The following is a 26,654-nucleotide window of genomic DNA, read 5'->3' on the forward strand; positions in this document are numbered from 1 at the left end:
CAGCAGTCAGAGCCTGAGATCAAGGATGATCTCCTATTTTGTTCTTTTTTATGGCTGAGTAATATTCCATTGTTTATAGTACCACATCATCTTTATCAGTTTATCTTATCAATGAACACTTAGACTTCTGGCCCAGATGGAGGCATAGGTGGAAACACTTTACCTTCTTGCACAACCAAATTTAAGGACAACAAAGATTTAGAAACAAACACAACCAAAACAGCTAGAAAATTGAACTGTACCAAAGTCCAACAACAACAAACCATTCATCCAGACTGGTAAGAAGGGCGGAGTTGGTGGCCTGTGGAGAGGGGTCCCAGCAAAAAAAGGCAGTGGTTAGCGGACCTGGGCAGGCGCAGGGACGAAAACCCAGTAAGGCTCGCAAGGTGGCTGGCTGACCGTGGACACACATTTGTATGCAGATAAATGAGGCAGGTTTTAAAAAGGTCAGTGAGACAGACTGCACAACCCAGGACCCAGTGACGGGAAATAAAGCCTAAAAGCACTGATTCAAAAAACTTTCTGGGGTTGAGGTGCCAGGAGAGGATCCCAGCCTCACAGGAGAGTTCACTGGGGAGACCCACAGGGTCCTAGAATGTACACAAGCCCACACACCCAGGAACCAGCACCAGAAGGGCCCAATTAGCTTGTAAGAAGTGGCAGAGGGGAACAAAATCTGGGGGAGAGGGGAACAAGCACCATCACTCCCTCTCTGAACCCAACCCCACATACAGCATCACAACCCAGTGATTTAGGTTGCCCTGCCCTGGTCAACACCTAGGCTCTGCCCCTCGTAGTTAACAGATGTGAATAGACCAAAACATTATGGCTCAAGCAGAACAGTTCAAAGCCCCAGAGCCAACACTTCTAAGTGACAAAGAGATAGCCAGCCTTTTGGATGCACAGTTCAAAACACTGGTGATCAGGATGCTCACAGAACTGGTTGATTTTAGTTGCAAATTAAATGAAAAAATGAAGGCTACACTAAATGAAATGAAGCAAAATGCACAGGGAACCAATAGTGATGGAAAGAAAACTGGGACTCAAAACAAGGGAGTGGACCAGAAGGAAGAAAGAAACAACCAAACAGAAAAGAAGGAAGAAACAAGATTTAAAAAAAAAAATGAAGAGAGGCTTAGGAACCTCCAGGATATCTTTAAACATTTTAACATCTGAATTATAGGGGTACCAGAGGGGAAGAGGAAGAGTGACAAGTGAAAAACTTATTTAAACAAATAATAAAGGAGAACTTCCCCAGTCTGGCAAAGGAAACAGACTTCCAGGAAGCCCAGGAAGCTCAGAAAGCCCCAAATAAGTTGGACCCAAGGAGGAACACACCAAGGCACATCATAATTACATTGCCCAAGATTAAAATGAAGGAGAGAATCCTAGAAGCAGCAAGAGAGAAGGGAACAGTCACCTACAAAGGAGTTCCCATCAGACTGTCAGAGGATTTCTCAAAAGAGACCTTACAGGCAAGAAGGGGCTGGAAAGAAGTATTCCAAGTCATGAAATCCAAAACCCTACAGCCAAGATTGCTTTATCCAGCAAAACTTTCATTTAGAATGGAAGGACAGATAAAGTGCTTCTCAGATAAGGTCAAGTTCAAGGAGTTCATCATCACCAAGCCCTTATTATATGAAATGCTAAAGGGACTTATATAAGAAAAAGAAGATGAAAAATATTAACAGTGAAAGGACAGCAAACACACAGTTATTAACAACCACACCTAAAACAAAAGCAAACCACGACGACAACTAGATCAGGATAGAAACCATAGAAATGAACAACACACGGAAGGTTAGCAACAGGGGAGTGGGAGGAGGAGAAGGGGGGGAGAAGGCACAGAAAATAGCATAGACGGTAGGTAGAAAATAGATAGGGGGAGGGCAAGAATAGTAGGGGAAATACAGAATCTAAAGAACTTGAGACACGTGGTCATAAACTAAAGGGAGGAATGGTGGGGAGGGGGTGTGCAGGGTGGAGGGGAATGAAGGGGGGAATAGAACAACTGTAATGGTATAATCTATAAAATATATATATTAAAAACAAAACAAAAAATAGAATGGAAGGACAGATAAAGTGCTTCTCAGATAAGGTCAAGTTGAAGGAGTTCATCATCACCAAGCCCTTATTATATGAAATGTTAAAGGGACTTATCTAGGAAGGAGATAAAGAATATGAACAGTGAAAGGACAGCAAATTCACAGTTATTAACAACCACACCTAAAACAAAGCAAACTAAGTATACAGCTAGATCAGGACTGGAGCCATAGAAATGGAGGTCACAAGGAGGGTTAGCAACAGGGGAGTGGGAGAAGGATAAGGGGGGAGAAGGTACAGAGAATAAGTAGCATCGATAGTAGGTAGAAAATAGACAGGGGGAGGGCAAGAATAGTATGGGAAATGTAGAAGCTAAAAAACTTGTCACACATGGATATGAACTAAAGTGGGGTAATGTGTGGAGAGAGGGATTATGCGGGGTGGAGGGGAATGAAGGGGGGAATGGGGAAACTGTAATGGCATAATCAATATACTATATTTTTAAAAAGAGAAACTAAGACAAAAAAAAAAGAATGAACACTTAGGTTGCTCCCACCACACCTTGGCTGTTGTAAATAATGCTGAATTGAACGTTAAGGGTACATATAGTTTTTCTTTCTCTCTCTCTTTTTTTTTTGGTTAAAGATTTTATTTATTTTGCTTTTAGAGAAAGAGGAAGGGAGGAGGAGAGAGGAAGAGAAAGATCAATGTGTGGTTGCCTCTTGCATGCCCCTACTGGGGACCCAGTCTGCAACCTAGACATGTGCCCTGACTGGGATTCAAACCTGCAACCAATTTACTCAAGCTGGCACTAAATCCACTGAGCCACACCAGCCAGGGCAGCTTTTCTAATTAGTGTGTTGTTTTTTCTTCTTTCAATACCGAGAAGTAGAATTGCTGGCTCATAGCATAGTTCTGTTTTTAATTTTTTGAGGACACTCCATACTGTTTTCCATAGTGGCCGTACCAATTTACAATCCCACATCCCAAGGGGTTCATTTTCTTCATATTCTCACCAACACTTGCTGTTTAATCATTTATTGATAATAGCCATTTGGACAGCTGTGAGGTGATATCTGACTGGGTTTTGATTTGCATTTCCCTGATAATTAGTGATGTTGAACATTATTTCACATGTCTATTGGCCATCTATATGTCCTCTTTGGAGGAATGTCTATTCAGATTCTCTGCCCATTTTTAAATCAGATTGTTTATTTTTATGATATTGAGCTGTATGAGTTCTTATATAGTTTGGATATTAATACTTTATCAGATATATTATTTGTAAATATTTTCTCCCATTAAGTAGGTTGCCTTTTTGTTTTGTTGATGGTTTCCTTTGCTGTGCAAAAGCTTTTTAGTTTGATGTAGTCCTATTTGTTTATTTTTGCTTTTGCTGTCTTTGCCTGAGGAGAAATATCCAAAACATATTGTTAAGACAAATGTCAGTTTACCGCCTGTTTTCTTCTGGGAGTTTCACGGTTTCAGTCCTTAGACTTAAGTCTCTAATCCACTGAGTTTATTTTTTTATATATAGTATAAGAAAGTGGTCTAATTACAATTTTTGCATGTATCTGTCTAGTTTCCTCAGCACCATTTTTGAAGACATTATCTTTACCCCATTTTATATTCTTGCCTGTCATAGATTAATTGGCCTACAGGTGTGGGTTTATTTCTAGGATCTCTATTCTGCTCCAGTGATCCACGTGTCTTGTTTTTATGCCAGTACCTTGCTGTTTTGATTGCTGTAGCCTGTTTTAAAGTCTATTTTCTCTGATATATTGGTACTCTAGCCTTTTGTTTCCATTTGCATAAACTATTTTTCTATCCCTCATATTCAGTCTGTGTGTTTTTCTATCTGAAGTGGGTCTCTTTTAGGCAGTATATAGGTCTTTTGTTATTAATCCATTCAGTCACCCAATGTATTTTTTAAAAATATTTTATTTCTTTTTTTATTTTTAGAGGGAGGGGAAGGGAAGAAGAAAGAGAGGGAGAGAAACATCAATGTGTGGTTGCCTCTCACATGGCCCCCACTGGGGACCCAGCCTGGGACCCAGGCATGTGCCCTGACTGGGAATCAAACCGTAATCGTTTGGTTCAGAGCCCTGGGCTCAATCCACTGAGCTACACCAGCCAGGGCTGCCACCCTACATATTTTGATTGGAACATTTAATCCATTTACACTTAAAGAAATTATTGATAGGTAAATAGTTATTGCCCTTTCCTTGTTTTCTGATTGTTTTACATTGTTCTGTTTGGTTACTATTCTCCTGTATGTTGATGACTTTCTACAGTGTTTTGTTTAGATTTCCTTTATTTCTTATATATCTCTTAGAGATTTTTGGTTTCATTATTCTTCTTACCCCTTAATCTATTGTAAGCACACAATCTTTCTACTTTTTTCTTTAACCTTTGTACTAGATTAATAATTGGTTAATCTACTGTTTTTTACTGTTTGTCTTGTCAGTAAGAACTTTTCCTTCCTATATTTTATTTATATTTTTTATATTACTTTTCTTTTTTTAAAAGATTTTATTTATTTATCTTTAGAGGGGAAGGGAAGGAGAGAGGGAGAGAAACATCAATGTATGGTTGCCTCTTGTGGGTCCCCCGCCAGGAACTGGCCTACAACCCAGGCATGTGCCCTGACTGGGAATCGAACCACAATTGTCTTGTTTGTAGGCCCGTGCTCAATCCACTGAGCTACACCAGCCAGGCTCATATTACTTTTCTACTTAAAGTTCCTTTAACATTTCTGGTTTGGTGGTGATAAACTCCTTTAGTGTTTTTCTTGCCTGGGAAACTCTTGACCTCTACTTTGATTTTAAATGACAGCCTTACTGGGCAGAGCAATCTTCCTTTAAGTTTTCCCTTTCATCTTAAAGGAAGAGAGTCAGCCTGCATAATTCCTTGGTTATCAGACTTCCATACAGCTTGATTTTCTGATGATTTTGGGTTATTTGTTTTGTAACCTAGTTGTAATTTTTGCTGTGGCTGTGTATGGAGGCAAACCGTATTTATCTATGCCTCCTTGACTACGAGATCTTAGTTTTTAATACCATTCTTCAATAAGTGAAACAAAGATTCCTTGGAAAAATGGCTGATTCTAGGACTGGGACAGGAAATACATCAGATACATGGAGTATCTTCTAACGTCAAAAAGTAAAGAAATGTGCTCCTGCCTCTGCATCCTTAACCACACAGTTGTTATAGGTCTTCAAACAGATTTTCAATCCCTCTCCCTATCCTCTTCTCCTTCTGGGACTCCTATTATGTGAATGTTGGTGTACCTGACATTGTGCCAGAGTTCCCTTGAACTACCCTCATTTAAAATCTTTTTTTTTGCTGTTCCAACTGGGGATTTTCTATTACTGTCTTCCAGACCAGTGATTCAGTTCTCTGCTTCATCTAATCTGCTGTTCATTCCCACTAGTGTCTTCATTTCAGTTACTGTATCTTTAATTCTGATTAGTTCTTATGTTTTCTATCTCATTTTACATGTTTTCTCTTTATGTTCTCACTGAGTTCATGTATTCTCCCATAGTTCAAGGAGCATTCTCATAAACAATGTTTTGAACTCTATCTGGTAGGTTGTTTATCTCTATTTCATTTAGTATTTTTTTCTGGAGTTTTCTCATTTGGGACATGTTTTGTCTCTTCATTTTGGTCAACTCCATGTTTGTTTCTATGTATTAGGTAGATCTGCTACATATCCCAGTCTTGACAGAGAGGCCTTATGTAGGTTTTCTGTAGGGCTCAGTGGCAGTCAGTCTTTCTGGCGCTCTAGGGTTGTCCTCTGTGTAGGTTGTATTGGGCCTCAGTTACTGCTGCTAATCAGTGAGTGGAGCTGTCTTCAGCTGATTGGCTGTGAGGGCTGGCTATAACTACATTGGACTACATGGGGACTGTCCACATGACATAGACTCTGATGCCAGCTGAGGCTGCCTTTCAGGTGTGTCAGTTATGGAACTGGTATCATCTAGAGCCTTCTGGGAGGGGTCCCAGTGCAGGCCAAAGTCAGCTACCATTTGTGCCAGGCCTGGAGGTACTTGGGAGAGGCTACGCTGAGAACCAAGACTAGGTGCCACTTGTGCCAGGCTTGTGGGTGCTTAATTGGAGGTATGTTACAGGCCAGGACTGGCCACCGCTTATGCCAGGCTTGGGGCCAACTGTTGGGAGTTACCGTGCAAGCTGAGACCAGTCACCATTTGTGCTGGGCTTGGGGCCACTTGTCAGAAGCTACAGTGCACACTGAGGCCTGCCACTACTTGTCTAGGATTCAGGGGCAGCTGCCACTTATGTGGAATTTGTAGACATTTGAGAAAATCTGCAGTGCAAAACTAGAGCACTCCTGTGAGGTTTGTAGATTTGGGGGCAAGTCCACAGCACAAGCTGAGGTGAGCTGATTTTGTGGAGCAGCCAGTGAAAACGCTTGGGCCAGGCAAGCAGTGTGGATAGAACAAGGTCTCAGGGAATCACCAGTGAGGGGTGAATGGTATTAGTCAAGTTAATGGAAAGCACAGATTTGGTGCCCACCTTAGCTGGGCCAGCTAAGTTGGAGAGCTCAACAGTGGTGTCTGCCAGGACTTATCTTTGGAGAACAGTGCCCAATCCCTACCCCTTCAGCCACTGTCCTGAAGTATGTCAATTTAGTTCCTTCCCATATGTCTCAGGCACTTTTCAAGCTGCTGCCCCTGTGCTGGTGCTCAGAGGGAGTTTGTGAGCAAGTGATTCTGTGTGGCCCCTCTAAGGGCAGCATCTCATCTCTGGCAGCTTTTTCTTGGACAGAATCCCTGATGGTTTTCACAGCAGATGTTATAGGGACTTGACTTCATGGCTCCGGTACGCTAGGCTGGGACACCTGATGTGAGGGCAGGACCCCTTGTTTCTCAGTAGGGGGCTTCTGCAGTAGAGATATCCCTCCTGTTTCTTAATTGTCACACTGTGTGTGGGACCTCCCCAGGCCACGTCTCCACCCCTACAATCAGTCTTGATGTGGTTTCTTCTTTATATCCTTCGTCGTTAAGACTTCCGTATGGCTAGTCTTCAGATGGTTTTCAGTGGTGATACTTCTATAATTTAGTTGTAATTCTGGTCAGTAGCAGGTGATTTCAGAGGTTACCTACTCTGCCATATTGACCAGAAGTCTATTTCTTAATGATTTATCAGCTTTTTGATTTTTTTGATTTATCAGTTTTACAATTCTAGGCTGCTTGGTGCATTTGAAAGCCTATTTCATTTTCTCCCTATAAATTATTTTTTGAAACTTTATTCTCAAATAATCTCCTATTTTCAAACCTGCTATGGTTGATTTGCTACCTCTTAATATAAAGAGTGGGCAGGAAAGACGCTCCTGATGCTGCTCCTTCCGGCAGTCCAGAGGCAGAAACTCATGGACAGGACTCAGGGCTCGAAAGTTAGGAGCTAGTCAACCAGATCCTATGTCCCCACTTCAACACTTCAGAACGCGTTTGGAGAGGCAGGGCACATACTGGGAATAACAAGTGTCACAGGTGACAGGAGAGGTAGGTGCTTCATACACACAATCTCTGGTCATGCTGTTAGCTCTGTCCATACAGTGTACCATTTCTGTCTCATTATTCCACTTTTATTTGCTCATGACAGGCTATTTACCTCTCAAAGACACACTATTTGGCATGACTAAATTCAACTAACATCATTTTCAAAGCCAACACCCATACACTGTCTGCCTGACAAGCACAAAACCAATGAAACTCCCTCCAATCTTGCCATTTCCCCTGTGATAAGCATGCAAGCAAATGGACTGAGGCAGGGTCTAGTGATGGCGTATCTCCGAGGGTCTGGGATCTTAGCAGTTGCTACTTCCAGCCCCAGGAGGTCTAGGCATAGTAAATGTCTCCCTGGTCAGTCCCCTTCCATTCAAATGCCGAAAGGCAAAATTCAGGACAAAGAAAGAACTAGGTAAGAAAGAGACCAAGGATAAACCAAATGACCAGATAACCAGTCTCCAGAGAAATTAAATAATCAATCATTCTTTATTAAAAATAAATAAGCCCTCTTACAGGAAAATAGGAAAGTAATCTGCTTGTCTCCTGGCTTCTGAGATAGAAACCACATTCAGAATATATTCATTTACAAAAAAAGATATGTAGATTATCAAAACTGAAATTTAGGAACTTCAATATACATTGTTTCTATGAAAAATAAAGACAAAAAGAAATAATTCATATCAAAGGCCACAGGTTAGAAAACTGATTTTCCTTTTGAGGCTCATTTTAGCAAACCCTCCAATCTTCCTGCTGAAAGGCCATGTCCTGAGGAGGTGCCCTCCCTCCCTCCTGCTTTAATGCTGGCTCCCTGTAGGGCTGAGTCCCATGACTAAGAGGACATCAGGACATCAGCCACATCACTCCCGTTGTCCACAAACTAACTTGGCTCAGCTCTCTGCAATGGACAGGATGTTTCCTCAGCAGCAGAAGACTCAGAGTACCACGTTTTCCAGATTCACAGTGTGCTCAGAGGGCTTTTAGGAAAGGTTCAGTCAGCATGCCTGGGTGCTTATTCATGGGACTTGCACTCTGAATGTCACAAAGGCTGCTTCCTGTGCCTTCCATGCTGCTAATGTCCCAATTAAACACATTACAAATACATTAGATCAACGAAGAACTAAGAAGGAACACAAAGTTGTTCAAAACTCCTTACCCCAAATACACAAACACAAAAGAACTCTTCTTATAAATTCAGGTTCATCATCTGAGAGGTTGAAGACTCCAGCGATTCTTCTAGCTCCAGGGCACAATGACTATACGCTTCCAGATGTTTTCTCCAGACTTGAACTGTAAATGAGAAAGCAGCACAACTATGAATAGGCAGGGGCAGTCAGCACAGTCTCTAGTGGAAAGCGTACTGTTCAGCAGGTACTGTTCAATCCCCTGGGTGGGATCTGGCATGAGTTCAACCCACCATCTCCAATGCACCCCTGAACCCCAGTTGTGAGCATTATCTATCACACCTCAGCATTCAGTGACCTTAACAACCTTCTGCCAAGGATACAGCTGTCCTTGCAGCTACCCTCTATCTGGAGGCCATCTGACCAGCGGTCTGAGAGCACATCTCAGACAATGGACAGGACTGACTGGGCCTTCCGAATCCAGTACTATTTCAGAGTGGCTGTGCTGCTCCCCCAGGCACCTGGACTCTTTAACCAGTCCACAAAGACTTGAAGGACACTTTGCCCAGACTCAGACCCTCCCCAGCACTCACTGTAGTATGGCTCTTCTGTCTTGGAAGAAGCCGTATCTTCTGCTGAGCAGCTGGTGCCCTGTGCAGGTAGGCTGGCTGGGGCCTGCAACCCAGGCTCTTCGGCCAGCTCCCTGTGCACATTCTCCAACATGGTCTTATATGCCTCCCGCGCAGCCATCGTCAGCTCAACCATCTTGTGGAACTGGTCCTTGGACAGAAGTGAGTGTACAGGTGATGTCCCCTGACCACAGAAGACAGGGCTCTCCTGCAAACCACAATGGCGCCCTACGCAGGCGGCTGACAACTGCCTAAATTGCCACCCTGAGAGAACAGGGCACCTATGGCACCTCTGTGGTGGCAGTAATCCCAGAGCTAAATTTGGAGTCACACTTCCTTCCATGCTATTATGGAAACAAAGTCCACTGGGGCTGAGTGGCTCTGTTGGGCTGTCTGTGGACCACACCATCTCTATTGCCTCCCTCCCACAAGCAGGGCTGATAGGCTGGAGCCCCTTCCCCACTCACCTGGGCCCCATCATAGCTGAAGATCCCCACCACGCTGACAGGAACGGCTTTGTTCAAACTGCGCCCCAGAGCTTTGCGGTTGAGAGCAAACACAAAGGGAATGTTCTGTTCACAGGCATAACTGATGATGGTGTGCAGGGTGTCATCCAGCCCACCTGTCCAAGGACAAGGAAACATGGTAGGAATCCTGGTTGGAAGGGCTTTTGCTACAAACAACAATACTCTCCAGATACCGTTACTCCAGTCAGTGGCCTGTGCCAGATGTCACCAGGAGAAAACAGGTCACTGCAGTATAAGTACCCTATTCCTCTCAGCCATGTGGAAGAATTCACACAAAAGACCATTCCTTAGAGTAATAAAACATGTCTACATTGAGTCACCAGCTGGCATTATACCTAATAAAGTCTTAGGAATATTTACTAAATGCTCACTAAATGTCAGGCCACTGTTCTAACTTCCTCACGTATTACTTCCTGTATCTTCATAAAACACTCCACTTACAGACGGGAATCTGCAGCAGAGAGATCACTGGGCACCTACCCCACATGACCAGTGCCTTCAACATGACCACACATGGGCTTACAGTCCACCATCCACCCCTGCCTTCCAGGGAGGCACCAGCCAGAGCTGGTGTAGAGGACAGCAAGGATAGGCACGGTGAGTTTAAGAAATGAGGGTAAAGAAACTTTGTGTGCAGAGATAAGCCTCCCAAGCTAGAAAGCCACCAGCACCAAAGAATTACCACCATCAAGAGCATTATATATGGAGCCTGTGCACAAATAAGCAGAAACCAAATGGTCGGCACACACACAGACAGCTAGAATGCATGATGGAAAAATGACTCCACTCATGAAAGCTACCACAAGATTACAACAAGCAGGAACCAATTTATCAGGTTACATGACAGATTTACAGAGCAACTTCAACACGGTATTAAAACACAACAGAAAATTAAAACAAACAAAAGTCATCTCTGCTCTTGGACAGGATGATCCAAAATCGTAACATACTGATTCTACATCAATCTAAAACTTTGAAACACTATGACTTACTACAAATAGGTTTTTAAAAAAATATGGAAAAACACACAAGTTAAAACAGCATTTTGAAAAAGGAAAATAACAGGCTAGCATCGCCAGGCATTAAAAGTGTGCTACAGCCCTGACTGGTGTGGCTCAGTGGGTTGGAGTCATTCTGCAAACTGTAAAATTGCTGGTTCGATTCCCAGTCAGGGCACATGCCTGGGTAGTGGGCCAGGTCCCGTTTGGGGGTATAGAGAGGCAACCAATCAGTATTGCACACTGATGTTTCTCTCCCTCTCCTGACCTCTCTCAAAATATAAATAAAAAAAAAACACACAAAAAAACAGGGTGCTATACTGCTACAAGAAAGCAAATAAGGGAATGCAGAGTGACAGGACAGAGGGTCCAGAAATGACCCAAACATGCAGATCTTGAGCATGTGAGGAAGAGCATTCCAAAGCAGTGGAGAAGGGACAATTGGACCAGCCTCTGCAAAAATCTATCTTAGACTGAAATACATGCGACATAAACAAACATGAAAACATGGCGATCAGGGGAAAAAATCAGAATTAAGGAAACTTTACTCCTCTGGGAGGAAGAAAGACAAGAACTGACATAAAACCTAAATATGATAAAAACATAAAAATAAAAAATACCAATATACACATCTACTCCCTGCATGATCAAAAAAAAAAAAAGGTGAAAACAGGCTACTGAAAAACCAGAAAAACATTTATCACTCTTAACAAAAAGGGTTAACTTCCTTGTTTTTTAAAAATGTAGTATCTGTGTAAAAAGTCAACATCCCAAAAGACAAATGGGCAAAGAATATGAACCAACAGCAGAAAATATCATGCCCTTAAAACAAGTGAAAAGATGCTCAACCTCCCTCTCAAGTCAGGGGAGCAAGAAGGAGGTACACTCAGCCTAAAGGGGCCATGGTGTCTCTGGAGGTGTCATGAACGACATTATTATACATGCACATGGCCTTCCATTCTCGATATAGAATCTATAGAGATGTTCACACAAATAAACCATAGTGTTTAAGTCACTGACAGGTGTGAAGTCTGAAAACAACTGATGTGCCTATTGTATGGGACTGTGCAGTCTTTCAAGAGCAACACAATCTGTATGCACCAGTGTAGCAAAAGGATCTTGAGACACTGAAGCTATAAAACAAGGTACACATGGGTCCAGGAGGTCAGATCACACACAAACACAAGTGTTTATAGACACACAAAGACTATTAATAATACAGAAAAATCTGGCAACAGTGGCTGCCTCTGGGCAGCTGGAGGAATATGAGGGATTCACCCCTCGAAAGAAAGTAACAAACATTGTATGCCACCCCTCGCATAGTGAGCTGTTTTAACCTAGCATCTAGAAGGACCACAGCATGTGTCACATGCCCCTTCCCTCCTCGTGTAGACCTCTCCTGTACGGACATACAACACCTGCATTAAATGAAAAGACTCCCCAATACCTCTTACCCTCTGGGAACTAAATACATGGTTATTAATCAATTTCAAGAGAGGAACTTCCCTAGTGTACATCTCCCAACTCTGCAAACTGGAAACTCAATTCTGCAGCTAGTGTATCTGGGCATTAATTTTTAAGCCCCACATCCTTTAATTTGTCCACCCCTACTCCAGATCTACCAGAAGAACATGAAGAGACAACCCCTGGGGATATAAATGCCAAAGAAAAACACCAGTTCTAGGCAGGCTGGAGAAGGGAGTCAGGCAGAGATAGGGTGAAAGATACGATATAATTACAAGTTATCAAGAGAGACTGCCTGAGTCCTCTAAACAGTAGCTGAGTCTTCTTTCCTTCCAGGGTCTCTCTGCCTCATGTCCAGTTCATCCGTGGGCTGATCACGAATGCAAGTTCAGCAGTGGACAGAAAAAATCAACCCAGCCAACTGACTGCTGCTTTCCCTATATAGACCTGCTTACGCAGTTGGACCTTGGCTGGCAACAAAAGTTGGGTTTAGAGAGGGCTCCCTATCTGGTCAGAGTGGCTACTGTGCCTGTGCTGCTTGTAGGAACTCAGGTTTATGCTGAAACCGACCTCCTTCTGAAATTCTGGGAGGTGGTATGTGTTGGGCAGAGGGTATCCACGTGACAACAATGTGTTTTAAATGTGTAACAAATCCTCAAGATGCCCATCAGTAAAATCTTAGCTCAGTTCTCTGGCACAGAGGACTGTTGACTAAACACAAACATACCCATTTTTTTTTAAAGATGTAAATGCACAAGAGAATGAGAGGTCATTCTGCAGCCCCCAGCTGTCCCATTACCACAGGGGAAGACTGGACCCTGCCCCAAGCTAAGATGGGCAAGACTGCTAGGCTGGCAACTGAGCAGGTCTCACTACTGTTCTTGGGCCCCTGGGGGCTGCAGACAAGTAAGGAAACCTTAAGTCTTCAGATATGACATGGCAACCGAAAAGCTCACTTGCAAAGGCAATTCCAACTGAACTCAAGTTGTCACAGCTGGATAAAGGAGTGCAATGGGGAAAGCAGTGTGATGTCCAGGTACATATATGGAGGGCCAATGTCTACAGCGATGTTTTGCTCCTGACTACCAGTCCCCCTAACTGCACAGCCTGAGGAGGACATACAATAGACAAGCCAAAGGCCACTAGAGAGAGGTAACATACAGAAGTCCACTGTCAATCACTTCACCAGCATTTCATATCCCACAAAACGAAACCAAACCTATGGCGTAAGACGGCCAAGTGCTTGGACAAACCCACATCTTTAATGAGGGAGCAGACATAGGAGTTCATCATAGACACAACCAGGAAATTTAAAATGGGACAGAAGGCCCTGGGCAGTGCAGCTCCGTGGACTGGGCATCATCCTGCAAAGCAAAAGGTCACCAGTTCAGTTCAAGGTCAGGGCACATGTCTGGGTTGCTGGGCAGGTCCTGGGTTAGGAGTGCATGAGAAGCAACCGATCGATGTTTCTCTCCCTTTCTTTCACCCTCTCTTCCCCTCTCTCTAAAAATAAGTAAATAAAATCTTTACAAAAGTAAAATAAGGACTTTCGGCCAAGATGGAGGTGTAGGTACATACACTGTGCCTCCTTATACAATCAAAAGAAGGACAACAACAAATTTAAAAACAAAACACAACCAGAACTGACAGAAAATCAAACTGTATGGAAGTCTGACAACCAAGGAATTCAAGAAGAAACATTTATACAGATTGGTAGGAGGGGCAGAGACAGGCAGCCAGGGCGGAGAGGACTCATGGCCAGGTGGCAGCTGGAGGACCAGGAAGGGCAAAGTGGCAGCTACCAGACTGGAAGAAGTGGTGGCTGGTGAATGGGCAGTCCCACATTTGTGTGTGGAAAAACTGGACAGAACAACTGGGGAGCAAGATAGACCATACAACCCAGGGTTCCAGTGTGGGGAAATAAAGCCTCAAGACCTCTGACTGAAAAAACATGTGGTGGTTGAAGCAGCAGGAGAAACTCTAGACTCACAGGGGAGTTCGTTGGCGAGACCCACAGGGTCCTAGAATATACACAAATCCACACAGAAATTAGCATCAAAAGGGCCCGATTTGTGGGTATCAGAGGAAGTGACTGAGAGCTAGCTGACAGCTGAGCAAACAGTGTTGGTTCCCTCTCAGACCACTCCCCCACATACAGAGCCACAACGCAGCAACCTGGGTTTCTCCACCCTGGCAAATATCTAAGGCTCTGCCTCTTACTATGTAACAGGTGTGCTGAGGAAAAAAAATATATGGCTGATAGGAAAGAACAGATCAAAGCTCCAGATCCAAAAAATATAACTAAGCAATGAAGAGATAGCCAACCTATCAGATACACAGTTCAAAACACTGGTGATCGGGATGCTCACAAAAATAGTTGAGTATGGTTGCAAAATAGAGGAAAAAGTGAAGGCTATGAAAAGTGAAATAAAGGAAAATGTACAGGGAACCAACAATGGTGGGAAGGAAACTGGGACTCAATTAACAGTTTGGACCAGATGGAAGAAATAAGCTTTAATCAGGACAAAATGAAGAAACAGAATACAAAAAAATTAGGAGAGGCTGAGGAACCTCTGGGACAACTTTAAATGTCCCAACATCTGAATCATAGGGGTGCCAGAAGGAGAAGAGGAAGAGCAAGAAATTAAAAACTCATTTGAAAACATAATGAAAGAGAACTTCTCTAATCTAACAAAGGAAATAGACTTCTAGGAAGTCCAGGAAGCTCAGAGATTCTCAAAGAAGTTGGATCCAAGGAAGCATGCACCAAGGCACATCAAAATTACATCATCGAAGATTAAAGATAAAGAGAGAATGTTAAAAGCATCAAGAGAAATGAAGACAGTTACCTACAGAGGAGTTCCCATAAGACTATCAGCTGATTTCTCAAAAGAAACCTTGCAGGCAAGAAGGAGCTGGAAAGAAGTATTCCAAGTCATAAAAGGCAAGGACCTATATCCAAGATTATTCTATCCAGCAAAGCTCTCATTTAGAATGGAAAGGCAGATACAGTGCTTCCCAGATAAGGTCAAGTTAAAGGAGTTCATCATCACCAAGCCCTTATTATATGAAATGTTAAAGGGGCTTATCTAAGGAAAAGAGGAAGATAAAAAATATGAACAGTAAAATGACAACAAATACAATGATCAACAACCAAACCTAAAAAAAAAAGGAAAACAAAAATAAACTAAGCAAACAACTAGAAAAGAAACAGAATCATAATCATAGAAATGGAGATCACAGGGAGGGTTATCAGAGGAGAAGGGGAAGGGGAAATGGGGAAATGGGGAAAAAAGTACAGGAATAAGTAGCATAAATGGTAGGTACAAAATACACAAGGGGAGGTTATGAATAGTATGGGAAAGGTAGAAGCCAAAGAACTTGCATGTACCACCCATGGACATAAACTAAGGGCGGGGGAAATTAGGGTGGGGGGGAGTGCAGGGTGGACGGGAATAAAGGTGGAAAATGGGACAACTGTAATAGCATAATCAATAAAATATATTTAAAAAAATAAAAACAACATGAAGTGGACAGAAGCCCACTGCCTGGCTGTCAGTCACAAAACCTCTGTGGTATAAGTGACACTGACCCTCCTTTGCTCCAGTGTAAACCAATGCCATGCCCAGCAAGCGGCATAATGGAACACACACTTTCTTGCTGCCAGAGGCCTACAGGGGCCGGCTAGAACTATGCCATGAAGACTATAGGGGTTTGGCTGCCTCAGAGTAAGGCATGTGGCGGGCACATAAACACCAGAAGCAAATTACTCAATTAAAAGAAAACACTGCCCATGCCTCACTGCTGACTGAGGCATGGTAAGCAATGTATCAGGCACAACAAGGCACCATTACCTTTCGACTGTATTTTCTCACAGTTGGGAGAGATGATGACGCACTTCAGCTTTCTGAGCTTCAGGTGTTTGAGTACCTCCCTCAGCCCCAGCACAAGCCGGCGTTTGGTCTTGGCCTTGACAGGATCTTTCTGGTACATACGGTCTTGGAAACGGACCAGCTCTTTGAGCAGATCCGTAACACAGGCATCCACCTCTTTACTGAGCACCTGGCTGCAATAACTAAAAGAAACATTAGATGCCGTCAGCTTTCTGCTGGCTGTGACACTGCAGGCTGCTCCCATCCCACCTCAAGAGAAATGTGGATGACACAGCCCCGCTCAGGAAATCACACTTTGATAAGCAATACTAATCAAAAGTGGGGTTCCTGACTCAATTTAATAAAAGGTAAGGATTGAAGCACTCTTCTACACTGCCACCAATGAGGGATGGAAGCTCTACACTCTGTCCTCTACCATGACTTGCCAAACATTCCCCAACTGCGGCCATTCCCTGTGTACCTCCCCTCCTGAAAACACCTGGAGAGTCCGCCCTGGAAGAAAAGTGTGGTGGGAGGAAGAGCTCCTTAAGAAATTATACGGAGAAATTCAACCATGACAGGGAACCCAAATGTCACGTACTGTCACTCACCAGCCATTCCCAACTGCAAACCTGAACTTATAGGTACCTCTGCCATCACATCAGTAGGATGACAGACCCTGACAAGTGGTATGACTAAGTACCTGGCCACTTTGACCAGAAGGATAAAAACATGGGCCCAGCTCTCAGCTTTCCAGTCTGAGCACATCAGGGTGGGACAACTCTCACACCCAAGGCTAGAGTGAGCATAGCACCCCCCTCCATCCCCTAAGGGCTCACTCACTCCCTGAATCTCCGGCTGTGGATCTTGGGGCAGCTGGCACCTTCAGGGACCAAGTAGCAGGTTGCCACTTCCTTATGGATCTCAGTTTCCAGTGGTTCTTCTGAGCTGCTCTCTACCGCAGGAGTGGAGCACACTGACACTTCTGTTTTCCCTGGAGCTTCACAGGGAAAAAGTCATGGCCCACAGTGTCTTGCACAGCACGGTCACCAGAGCAGCCAGATGCAACCCACACCCACCTCATTCAAACACAGCTGCTGAGCACCACAGATGGCAGCAGAATGATGGGAATGACTTTGGGAAAAAAGAACCTGGCAACTTTCTGTTCTGCCTGGAAGTGCCTTCCTCAATTTACCCAGTGTAGTTATTTAATTTTATTCTGGCAAAATATTTATAAAACTTACTATTTTAACCATTTTTAAGTATGTGGTCCAGTGGCCAAATTTGTATTTTAATTTTTTAATTTAATCTGAAGTACCTATCAGGAAGTGTCAAAAACAGTTGTTCTGACTTTTTTGCACTTAAATGCTTGACACTATTCTTTTATCAAATAATTCTTAAATAAGAGCTAAACTATAATATCTAATTTATAAGAGACCCCTCAAGGGGTGTGTTTAAACACATGAGACAGAATTCAGTAATTGCTACAGTTCTCAAGTGTTTCTTCTGGAGATTTTCAGAGTGCAAGTGAGGTATTAGCTCACCAGAGAAGGAATTCAGGAGCACATACACCAGCCAGGATGGCAGACACAATAAAGACAATGTCTTTCAGGATGACCTCTCCCCATCGTGGGTGGAACTGGTAACACACCTGAAAGCCACTGGCAGGAGCCTCAGAGGCTGGACGGCATGGACGGAAGCCTACAATCCACCCAGGGAAATGCCAGCAGGAAGGAGTGCTCACACCCTCCACACACCACAGTGATTCTGCATCTAATGGCACCATGGCACATTTGGACAGCTGCACTCTGTGCAGCAGTGACAATTGGGAATTTCCCTTATGGGCCACAGACAAACTGCTGGCCAGAGGGGCACCCACTGCAAGATGCCCTGGGAAAGAAGCCCAAAGGCCCATCAGTGCAGCTGTGGTTGAGGCCAGGCCTTGGGCTGGGACACCAGAAACAGTAGGGCTGCTCTGTTCCTCAAGTTAGTGCTGTGTTCACTTTGTAAAGTCTTCAAGCTATATCCTTAGGATTTGTGCACTTCCCTAAGTGTATCATTCAACAAAAAGCTCACTAAACACGTTCTTTTTAAGATATTGCACTTGCACTCAAGGGAAGCAGCTTTGCAGTTAATGGGGTAAATTCTCAAAGCTGCTTTAAGTTGCAAGGACCCTCTAATGCTATAGAGATGAAACTCTGGGACCTCATCCCCTGTCCCTCACAAGCCCACTGTCCATGGGGACATCTTCTTACTGTCAAGTTTGGAGTCTGAAAATGTCTGCATCCTCAGGGTTCAACGCTGCCTTGCTTTTACCACAAAGTGGCCAGAGGCTGGCAGAATTCTGGGTGGTTTGCTGCACACAGTTGCCCCACTGAAGGGTTCTTTAAGACACAACCGAAAGAACTGGGTAACTAAGGGCTCACCCTGTTCAAGAGCCAGGTCATCACCACCACTCTCTACATCTTGCATATCATCAACTGCTGGGCTCACAGCGTTTTCTTGGAGACGCTGCTGCTTTCTCTCCTCCCGTTCTTTCAAAATAATCTTTAAAATTGAATAAATGATTAAAGTACCTAAATACCTGTACTTACAAATCAGGTCCTCTGCAAAATAAACCACGCAAGGTTGGCTTACTGGCAGTGTGCCCATCTATGCCTTCACAGTGGCAACATGATCCCCCCAACCTCATTCTGGGGGGTTGGCCCAGGAGCAGCATATCCCTCACTCAGATGCACTGAGCAGGATGCATGTAACCTGGGTTCTGATGCAACAGTGCAGCTTGACAGTCACCTGATCCCAGACAAGGCACTTGTTTCCCATCTGAGACTGACGACACACCACAGGCTGAGAATTAAATAAAAGAACTCGTGCAACAGCCCTGATAGACTATCTACCAGGAAGTGTCCAACAGTCATTGAATCTGAACAGTAGGCAGATCCCTCAAGTAGGATGAGGGTATCAAGTGAATAAGGAGAATGTAACTCCTTCCATTTCTCATTTTCTGGCCATGTCACTGCAAAGTATTTTTAAAAACGGCTCCCTTCCCAAGCTAGTAGCTGAAGCCACCCCATTATGTCACTAAGCGAGTGAGGGATCATTTCTCAGAGAATCACCAACATATCCTCTAGAAAATAAAAACCTAAAACCTGAGCTGAAAGAAGTAATTCTTTAGGTTTTCTAGTGCCCAGTCTGAAATGCAGCACCACTCACCTTCTTCAATGAGGTAGGCTTCTTGGCCTTGGGGATCTCCCTCTGCTTCCCCTTCTTCATCAGGGGAGCGCTGGAGTCCAAGGGGTTGTGTGGGGTATTCGCCTGGCTAAAGCGGTGGCCCTTCTTCCCTGATGTGGCCTCTTTAGAGAGAATGGGAACTGCCCCCACTGCAACACAGTGAGGACGCTGCCTCAGGGAGGGCTCCCTGCAGGAATCAGGGGCTGCCCACGCCATCCCACCCGTCCCCACAACCCTACTCATCCTCATCAAACTGTCCCTGAGACATTCTTCTAAATGGCAATGATTGTCATGCAACTTAAGTGTTTGGTAGGAATCCAAAAAAAATCATCAACTAATTCAGGAAAAACCATCTTCACATCCCTATAACGAAGCCTGCTGTTTCTCAGTAAAGGCTAGTAATGTGTGAACTCATTTTTTGACTGAGGATATTTCTGGTAGTTTGGATTTACAACGATCCTTCTGAGTAAGTCTCTCTCCACCACTTTCAGTTGATACCACCTTTGCAGAAGTCGCCTACTGGTTACTATAGGCATAACTTTAATTTTGTAAGGCCCTTATAAGAGTCTTACAACATTTCTAGTTGATTCCTTTGCATTTTTTCAGAAATAAACCTATTTTCCCAAATCCCCTTGTGTGGTGTAGGTAAAAATCCCTCCAATGTGATTATGATCACTACTCAATACTTCCACTGCATTCTTTGGCTCTGCTCTACTTCCTACACCTTACTCTTCCTCCCAGGAAACAGTTCATTTGTGTATACTTTCCCCCTACTTTTTAACTTAAAAATTTCCAACATACACCAAAGAAAAATAGTGTAACAGCAAAAACTACGTATCTACTGTCCGGCTTCAACAACCAGCAATATTTTTCCAAATGTATTTACCCAAACTCCTTAAGTGTGGAATTTAGGTTATTAGTGTATTGTTAATCAGGTGCATCCATTAACTCTCTCGTGTTTGACTCCCTGCTACAGTGCAGAATGTGTCTACTATGTCCCTGCTCTGTGCCATTTCCAGCTCTGGCTCTTACCATTATGTTTAGAATGTACATGTAACTGGCTTGGTTCTCATCATCAGCTGTTCTTGAAAAACAACAACCTAACAACCCTGCCTACACACCACCCTGCCTACATCCGCTTCCTCTCCCCATCTTCACTGCCAACTGTGAGTTCAGGACCTCAATAAGGCTCCTGCAATATCTGCCACCTAAGCCCGCCAGCCCCGGTCACTCCTGTCTGCACCCCTGCACCCCACTGCCCTGTGACTCTCCATAGTGCTAACAGCAGGCCTGGGGAAGGGGGAGCTCCAAAGGAAAAATCCCAATAAGCTTTGGACTAAACCTTCTCCTCCATTTTGCCCTCTGCCTCCTGCCCACCCTGGTACTTCCCCACATGGCCCTGCATCCCATGCCTCCTGTCTCTATGACTTAAAAGCATAATAAACTTTGTTTTTTCTTGAGTTTCTCCTATGTCTCCTCTTATAGCCATACCTGACTGACCATTTATCAAAAAAATACTTAACAAGGTCCTGGCAGATTTGCTCAGTCAGTTGGAGCACTGTCCCGTGCACCAAAATGTCGTGGGTTCCATCCCCGGTCGGTTGGGGCATGTACTAGAGGCAACTGATAGATGTTTCTCTCTCATTTCAATGTCTACCCACCACCACCAAAAACCCTAATAAACATATCCTTGGGTAAGGATTAAAAAAAAAACAAAAAACAAAAAGCAATTTAACAAGCCCAAAGCTAACTCTCAAGGAAAATCTGACTTGCCCATGGGCATAGGAATAAGGTGAATACAGGAGAGCAGAACCACAGAATGCAATGGAAGTACCAAGCAGTGATCATAATCACACTGACTGGAGAAAGCGTCACCTACTGCGCATGAAGGGAACTGGGAAAATATACTTACGTGTGAAAAATGCCAGAGAATCAACTACAAAAGTACTAGTCTCTTATAAGGGCCTTATAAGATAGTTAGAAGATCTGCAATATGGTAACCAACAGCTGACTTCTGCAAAGGTGGTGTCAACAAAGTGGTGGCAAGAGACTTTTCAAAAGGGTCATCGTAAATACAAACTACCAGAGATGTCCTCAAACAATGAGATCACACATTATAGTTTTTACTGAGAAAGAGTAAACTTTGTTATCAGGATAAAAAAGATGGTTCAACTTCCACCAAAGCACCTGGATTGGTCTGAAAACATTAATACATAATAACAGCACTATAGGCCTTTACCAAACAGAAGATGAGTTGAGAAAAGCAATTTGAAGAAAGACTATCTAGGAGGTCCCAAGCTTTGGTATAAAGTAGTCCCCTGAAAACAGCAGTTTTGCTTCCTGCAGTTTCAGTTACCTGTGATCAACCATAGTGCAAAAAGTATTAGATGGAAAATTCCAGAAATAAACAATTTGCAAGTTTTAAATTGCATGCCATTCTGAGCAGCTTGATAAAATCTTGCAATGTCCTGCCTGGGACGTGAATCAATCGCTGGTCTAGCATATCCATACTATACGTACTACCCACCCATTAGTCACTTAGTAGCAGTCTCAGATCAGCAATGGCAGTATTGTAGTGTTTGTGCTCAAGCAGTCCTTATTTTACTCAATGGCCCCAAAGCACAAGAGTAGTTTAAGATTCTCATCGGTATGCATTATATAGGAAAAAAACAGAGTGTACACAGTGTTTGGTACTGTGGTTTCTGTGGTTTCAGGTATCTACTATAGGGGAGGGAATCCTGGAATGTATCCTTCATGGATAAAGGGGGACTACAATATGTAAGAATCACAGATATGTAATGCATGAAACTGTAGACCCTGATTTGAATAAAATCACCAAAATGGCTTAGACAATGAAGAAAACTCCAATATAGACTGAACAGGATATGCAAACAAGAAATAATCATTAATATTATTAGATAAGAGGATGGTAGAGTGGTTTAGTTAAAAATAAAACTATCAGAGATGCTAACTCGGGTATTTATAGGTAAAATGACATGTCTATGAGTTGCTTTAAAATACTTCAGGAGCCCTGGCTGGTGTAGCTCAGTGGATTGAGCGTGGGCCTGTGAATCAGAAGATTGCGATTAGATTCCCAGTAAGGGCACATGCCTGGGTTGCAGGCCAGTTCTCAACAGGGAACGCACGAGAGGCAACCATACACTGATATTTCTCTCCCTCTCTCCTTCCCTTCCCCTCTAAAGATAAATAAATAAAAAAATTTTAAAAATACTTCAGGAGAAAAAAGCTTCTTAACCATTTCCTTGATTACCTACTTTAAAAAATAATAATAAACTGCCTCAGAAAGAGGAAATACACTTAAAAGACTATGGTGGTAAATGTGCATATTTCTTTCTCTGACATGTTGCAATTGTAACTGTTTTGGTTTTATGAGAAGACATTTCAGAGGGGAGAAGGACATTATCAGAGCCAAGCCAACACTGTTATGAGCTGCACCCCACGGACAGACAGGTAATTCACTTCTATGAGATGCAGCTTTGGAAACTATACAGGGCACTTATGTATCATGATATTTCCAGGTAAACAGTATCATCATATCTGCTTCTTAAAATCATATTTAAACAACTTTTTGAAATGCTGTGGTAAAGTACATGTAACATACAATCTACTATTTTAACTGTTTTTAAGTGCACAATTCAGTGGCATCAATTATGTTCCTAATGTTGTACAACCATCACCACTATCCATTTCCAAAACTTTTTCATTCCCAAACTGAAAATTTGTCATCCTCAAACAATAACTCTCCATTTGCCCTCCCCTCAACCCCTGCTAGCCTCTACTCTATTACTGTCTATTAATTTGCATCTTCTAGAAATTTCATGTAGTGGAATCATACAATATGTTTCCTTTTGTGACTGGCTTACTTCACTTAGCATTATGTTTTCAATTTTACCCGTGTTGTAGCATGTGTCACAATGTCCTTCCCTTTCAAGGTTGAATAATATTCCACTGTGTGCATAAATCGCGTTTTGTTTATCCAATCAGATACACATTTGGGGTGCTTCCACCTTTTGGCTATTATAAATAATACCACTATGAACACAGGGATATAAGTGTCTGAGTCTCTGTTTTTAATTATTTTGTATAAATGAGAATGGAATTACTCAGTCACATGGCAATTCTGTATTTACCATTCTGAAGAACCACCAGACTATTTTCCAAAGTAGATGCATCACTTTACATTTTCACCAGCAGTGTACAAAAATTCCAATTCCCCGATGTGTTGCCACCACCAGTCATTTCCGTGCATTTGCTTATAGCTAGCTACCAGTTTAAGTACGAAGAACTACCTCATTGAGGTTTTGTATTTCTCTAATGGCTAATGAAGATCTTTTCATGAGCTACTGGCCATTTGTATTTCTTCTTGAGGAGAAATATCTTTTCCAGTGTTTTTGCCCCTTTGAGTTTGTTGTTGAGTTACAGTTCTTATATAATAGATATAGATATTAAATCCTTAGCAGATACAACTTTCAAATATTTTCTCCCATTCTGTAACTTGTCTTTTCACGTTCTTGAGAACATCCTTTGGTACATAAATGTCTTTAATTTTGGTGTCCTATCTAAAAACTCATTGTCCAACTCAAGGTCATAAAAGTTCACCTCTACCTTCTTCTAAGAGTTTTATGGTTTTAGGTCTTATAATTAGGCCATTGATGCATTCTGACTTCATTTTTGTTTATGGGATAAGGTAGGTGTCCAACTTTATTCTTTAGCATGTGGAAGTCCAATTGTCCTAGAACCAATTTTTAAGAGACTGTTCTTTATTATTTTAATGAACCCAGCACCCTTGTCAAAAATCCAGCGGCCATACACATGTGAGTTTATTTCTAGACTTATCATTTCTATTCCATTGGTCTATGTCTATCCTTATTCCAGTACCATATTGTTTTGACTATAAAGAACTTTGGATTACAAAATAAAAGTCACCAAATAGTCTACCTGAAAAAGATTTTCAATCATTTAAGATGAAAAGCCTCTTTTACCTGAAAACACCACTGCTTTGGAGGCCTGCTTTGGACTCTGGGAGTGCTGCTTCTTCTCCAGGGCTGTCAGCATCCCCCCCAAGTCCAACTGCACTGGAATTTGGCTCTTCTTTCCACCACTTTTAAAATTATTCTAAAAGTTCAAAAATCAAAAGTGTATAATATTTTACAAACTGTGCTTTTGTTTGATGACAAACAAATCATATAATTAAAGATAAAATAGATTTAGAGACTATAAAAATCTTAAAAATTAATATAATTAAAGAGAAAGACCCAATGAATCATACATTACCTGCCAATATTTCCACCATGGTTGTTTATTTCCTCCCTCTTCTTTCACAACACTGGGTTTACATTAAACCACCTACAATTACGTATACATCTCCACTAGGAGTAGTAGTGCACATCCACAGACAAGAAACCAACACTTGTATAAAGTCTTTGGCTACAAAAGTTTGTTGTATGTGAGGCTAATTGGTCAGTATTATTGCCTCGTTAGCCCTATTCATTCTCTAATTGTCCAAGTGAGTCAAACAAATGCCACAAAATCATGAAGAGATGGCCAAAAATTAAAACAAGTCCAAATCACATCCAGCAGTTAAGGGCTAAATTTAGACACAAAGTTTGATATACTATAAACAAACAGTACTTCTGACATAGCTGCAAACTGGGTTTTGAGACAATATAAAAGGTTGTACAGGCAAGTTGCTTCATTGCTTAAGCAGCTTCTCTCCTGCCTACTGTTCTCTTCCCTGACACCAAACCCCACTGGCTGAGGACTGCAGCACAGGTGGGCCATAGAGTATCCAAATTATAACATAGTAATGCAAAGTTAACTCACATAAGGGTTTAGTATTTTACTTTCCACAAGTGTGAAAATAATCACCCTGCTCTGACAGGAAAAACTTACAATGAACATCCGAAAAGTACACAAGTTCCCCATTTAGATAATAACCATAAGCCCATTCCTGAATCCACAGCAGGGCTGAGGTACAAGGACAATCTTCTCTTCAGGTTGTTCTGACTACTTAAAAGTGAAATTCAGGTGGCTCTGTTGTTTCCCTCTGTCAGACATTACTGCCTCACAAACAAATTCTTGTTTCCTGAGTAAACTGAATCAACATCGTTTCCTTTAAATCGAAGCTTCATAGGCAGTATGTATTCCGCTCCTTTCTCATAATAGCAGTGGTTGGTATCAACAGTGTGATTACAAAGTGACAAAGTGTTTTAGTTTAAAAGCAATCTGCTTCAACATACTGAATGCCCTCCTGCAATGACGGAATAAATCAAAACAAAACCACTTTTCCATACATAGATAAGTCTGGAAAACAGTTTTTCCTCAAGAGCTCAGTTTAGCGGGAAAAGTTAAGCCTAAGGCAATTGTGGTTTCACTCTAAAATTTACCTGTGGCTGCCGTTTCAACTGAAATTTCGGTGCCTCTACTCTGTCTCTTCTTTCAGATGCAACTGCCAGATTGGGAAACTCCTCAGCATCCTAAGTAAACCACACACCCTTTAGCACTTATAAATCACGAGACTCAAATATGCCCAAGTGAAGTCTTCTCCTTGTTCATATTTTCTATGATAAGCTCCCACAGAAGTATTCCAAGGAGATAAAAAACAGACCCAAAAATTAAGCTGAAGCTAAGGGCTTCAGTTCCAATCTCCCGCTCAAAGAGCAAGAGCAGGGGCCCCAAGAAGTAAACAGAGCTGCACCTAATGACCATGGCATGAGAGTGCTTAAGCACCCTTCCTTCCATTAGGCTTTGCATTAGGAAACCCATCAATCCAGACCCAGAGGATGTTAAGTGTCCTGTCATGTGTGCTGATCCCAAGCTAAAAAAAAAAAATAAAAAGAGGGACAAAGGGTCTCTAAACAATGTTTATATCATTTTAAAATGTCTTACATGCTTCTGTCAAAATTTTAGGTGCCTTGGAGAAGTTATGTAAGAAATAGGGACACAAGTATGAACTCTTAACTGGCCCAAACCATAATGCTCTGCCATGGTTATAGGTCTGCAAACACAATTCCACTAGCTCAAGGAAATGTTCCAGACTCCCAGGTGTGTGAGAAAACCTTGGCTTAGGCAAGCCAGACATCTGGGTAACATCGCTGACCCTTCTGTGAGCACCAGGAGCCAGGCTGCTGAGTATAGTACTACAGACCTGTGAAAAATGTGGTCAGAGCCAAGGACAGGGTCATTCTGGCAGTAGCCAGGACAATTTAAAGAGCACT

General features: G+C 42.6%; 1 protein-coding gene across 8 annotated transcripts in view; it reads right to left on the minus strand.

The window, feature by feature from the left end:
- Positions 1–8,031: 8,031 nt before the first annotated feature.
- Positions 8,032–26,654, minus strand: part of SECISBP2 (SECIS binding protein 2) — a 43,297-nt gene continuing 24,674 nt past the window's right edge. For 3 of the 8 annotated variants that reach the window (XM_037034726.1, XM_037034721.1, XM_037034728.1), the window contains 9 exons: positions 25,824–25,913; positions 24,420–24,552; positions 19,399–19,565; positions 18,612–18,732; positions 17,029–17,185; positions 16,168–16,388; positions 9,792–9,946; positions 9,289–9,532; positions 8,032–8,861 (listed from right to left, as the gene is read on the minus strand). In XM_037034726.1, the coding sequence (XP_036890621.1) occupies positions 8,758–8,861; positions 9,289–9,532; positions 9,792–9,946; positions 16,168–16,388; positions 17,029–17,185; positions 18,612–18,732; positions 19,399–19,565; positions 24,420–24,552; positions 25,824–25,913 (1,392 nt within the window). In that variant the 3' untranslated portion in view covers positions 8,032–8,757. The remainder of the gene's footprint in view (positions 8,862–9,288; positions 9,533–9,791; positions 9,947–16,167; positions 16,389–17,028; positions 17,186–18,611; positions 18,733–19,398; positions 19,566–24,419; positions 24,553–25,823; positions 25,914–26,654) is intronic. The other 5 variants (XM_037034727.1, XM_037034725.1, XM_037034724.1 and 2 more) reach the window with 4 other exon arrangements.

The sequence above is a fragment of the Sturnira hondurensis genome, unplaced genomic scaffold (genome assembly GCF_014824575.4).
Source record: "Sturnira hondurensis isolate 20B ecotype Veracruz unplaced genomic scaffold, ASM1482457v3 Scaffold0022201, whole genome shotgun sequence".
In the NCBI taxonomy this organism is placed as follows: Eukaryota; Metazoa; Chordata; class Mammalia; order Chiroptera; family Phyllostomidae; genus Sturnira; species Sturnira hondurensis.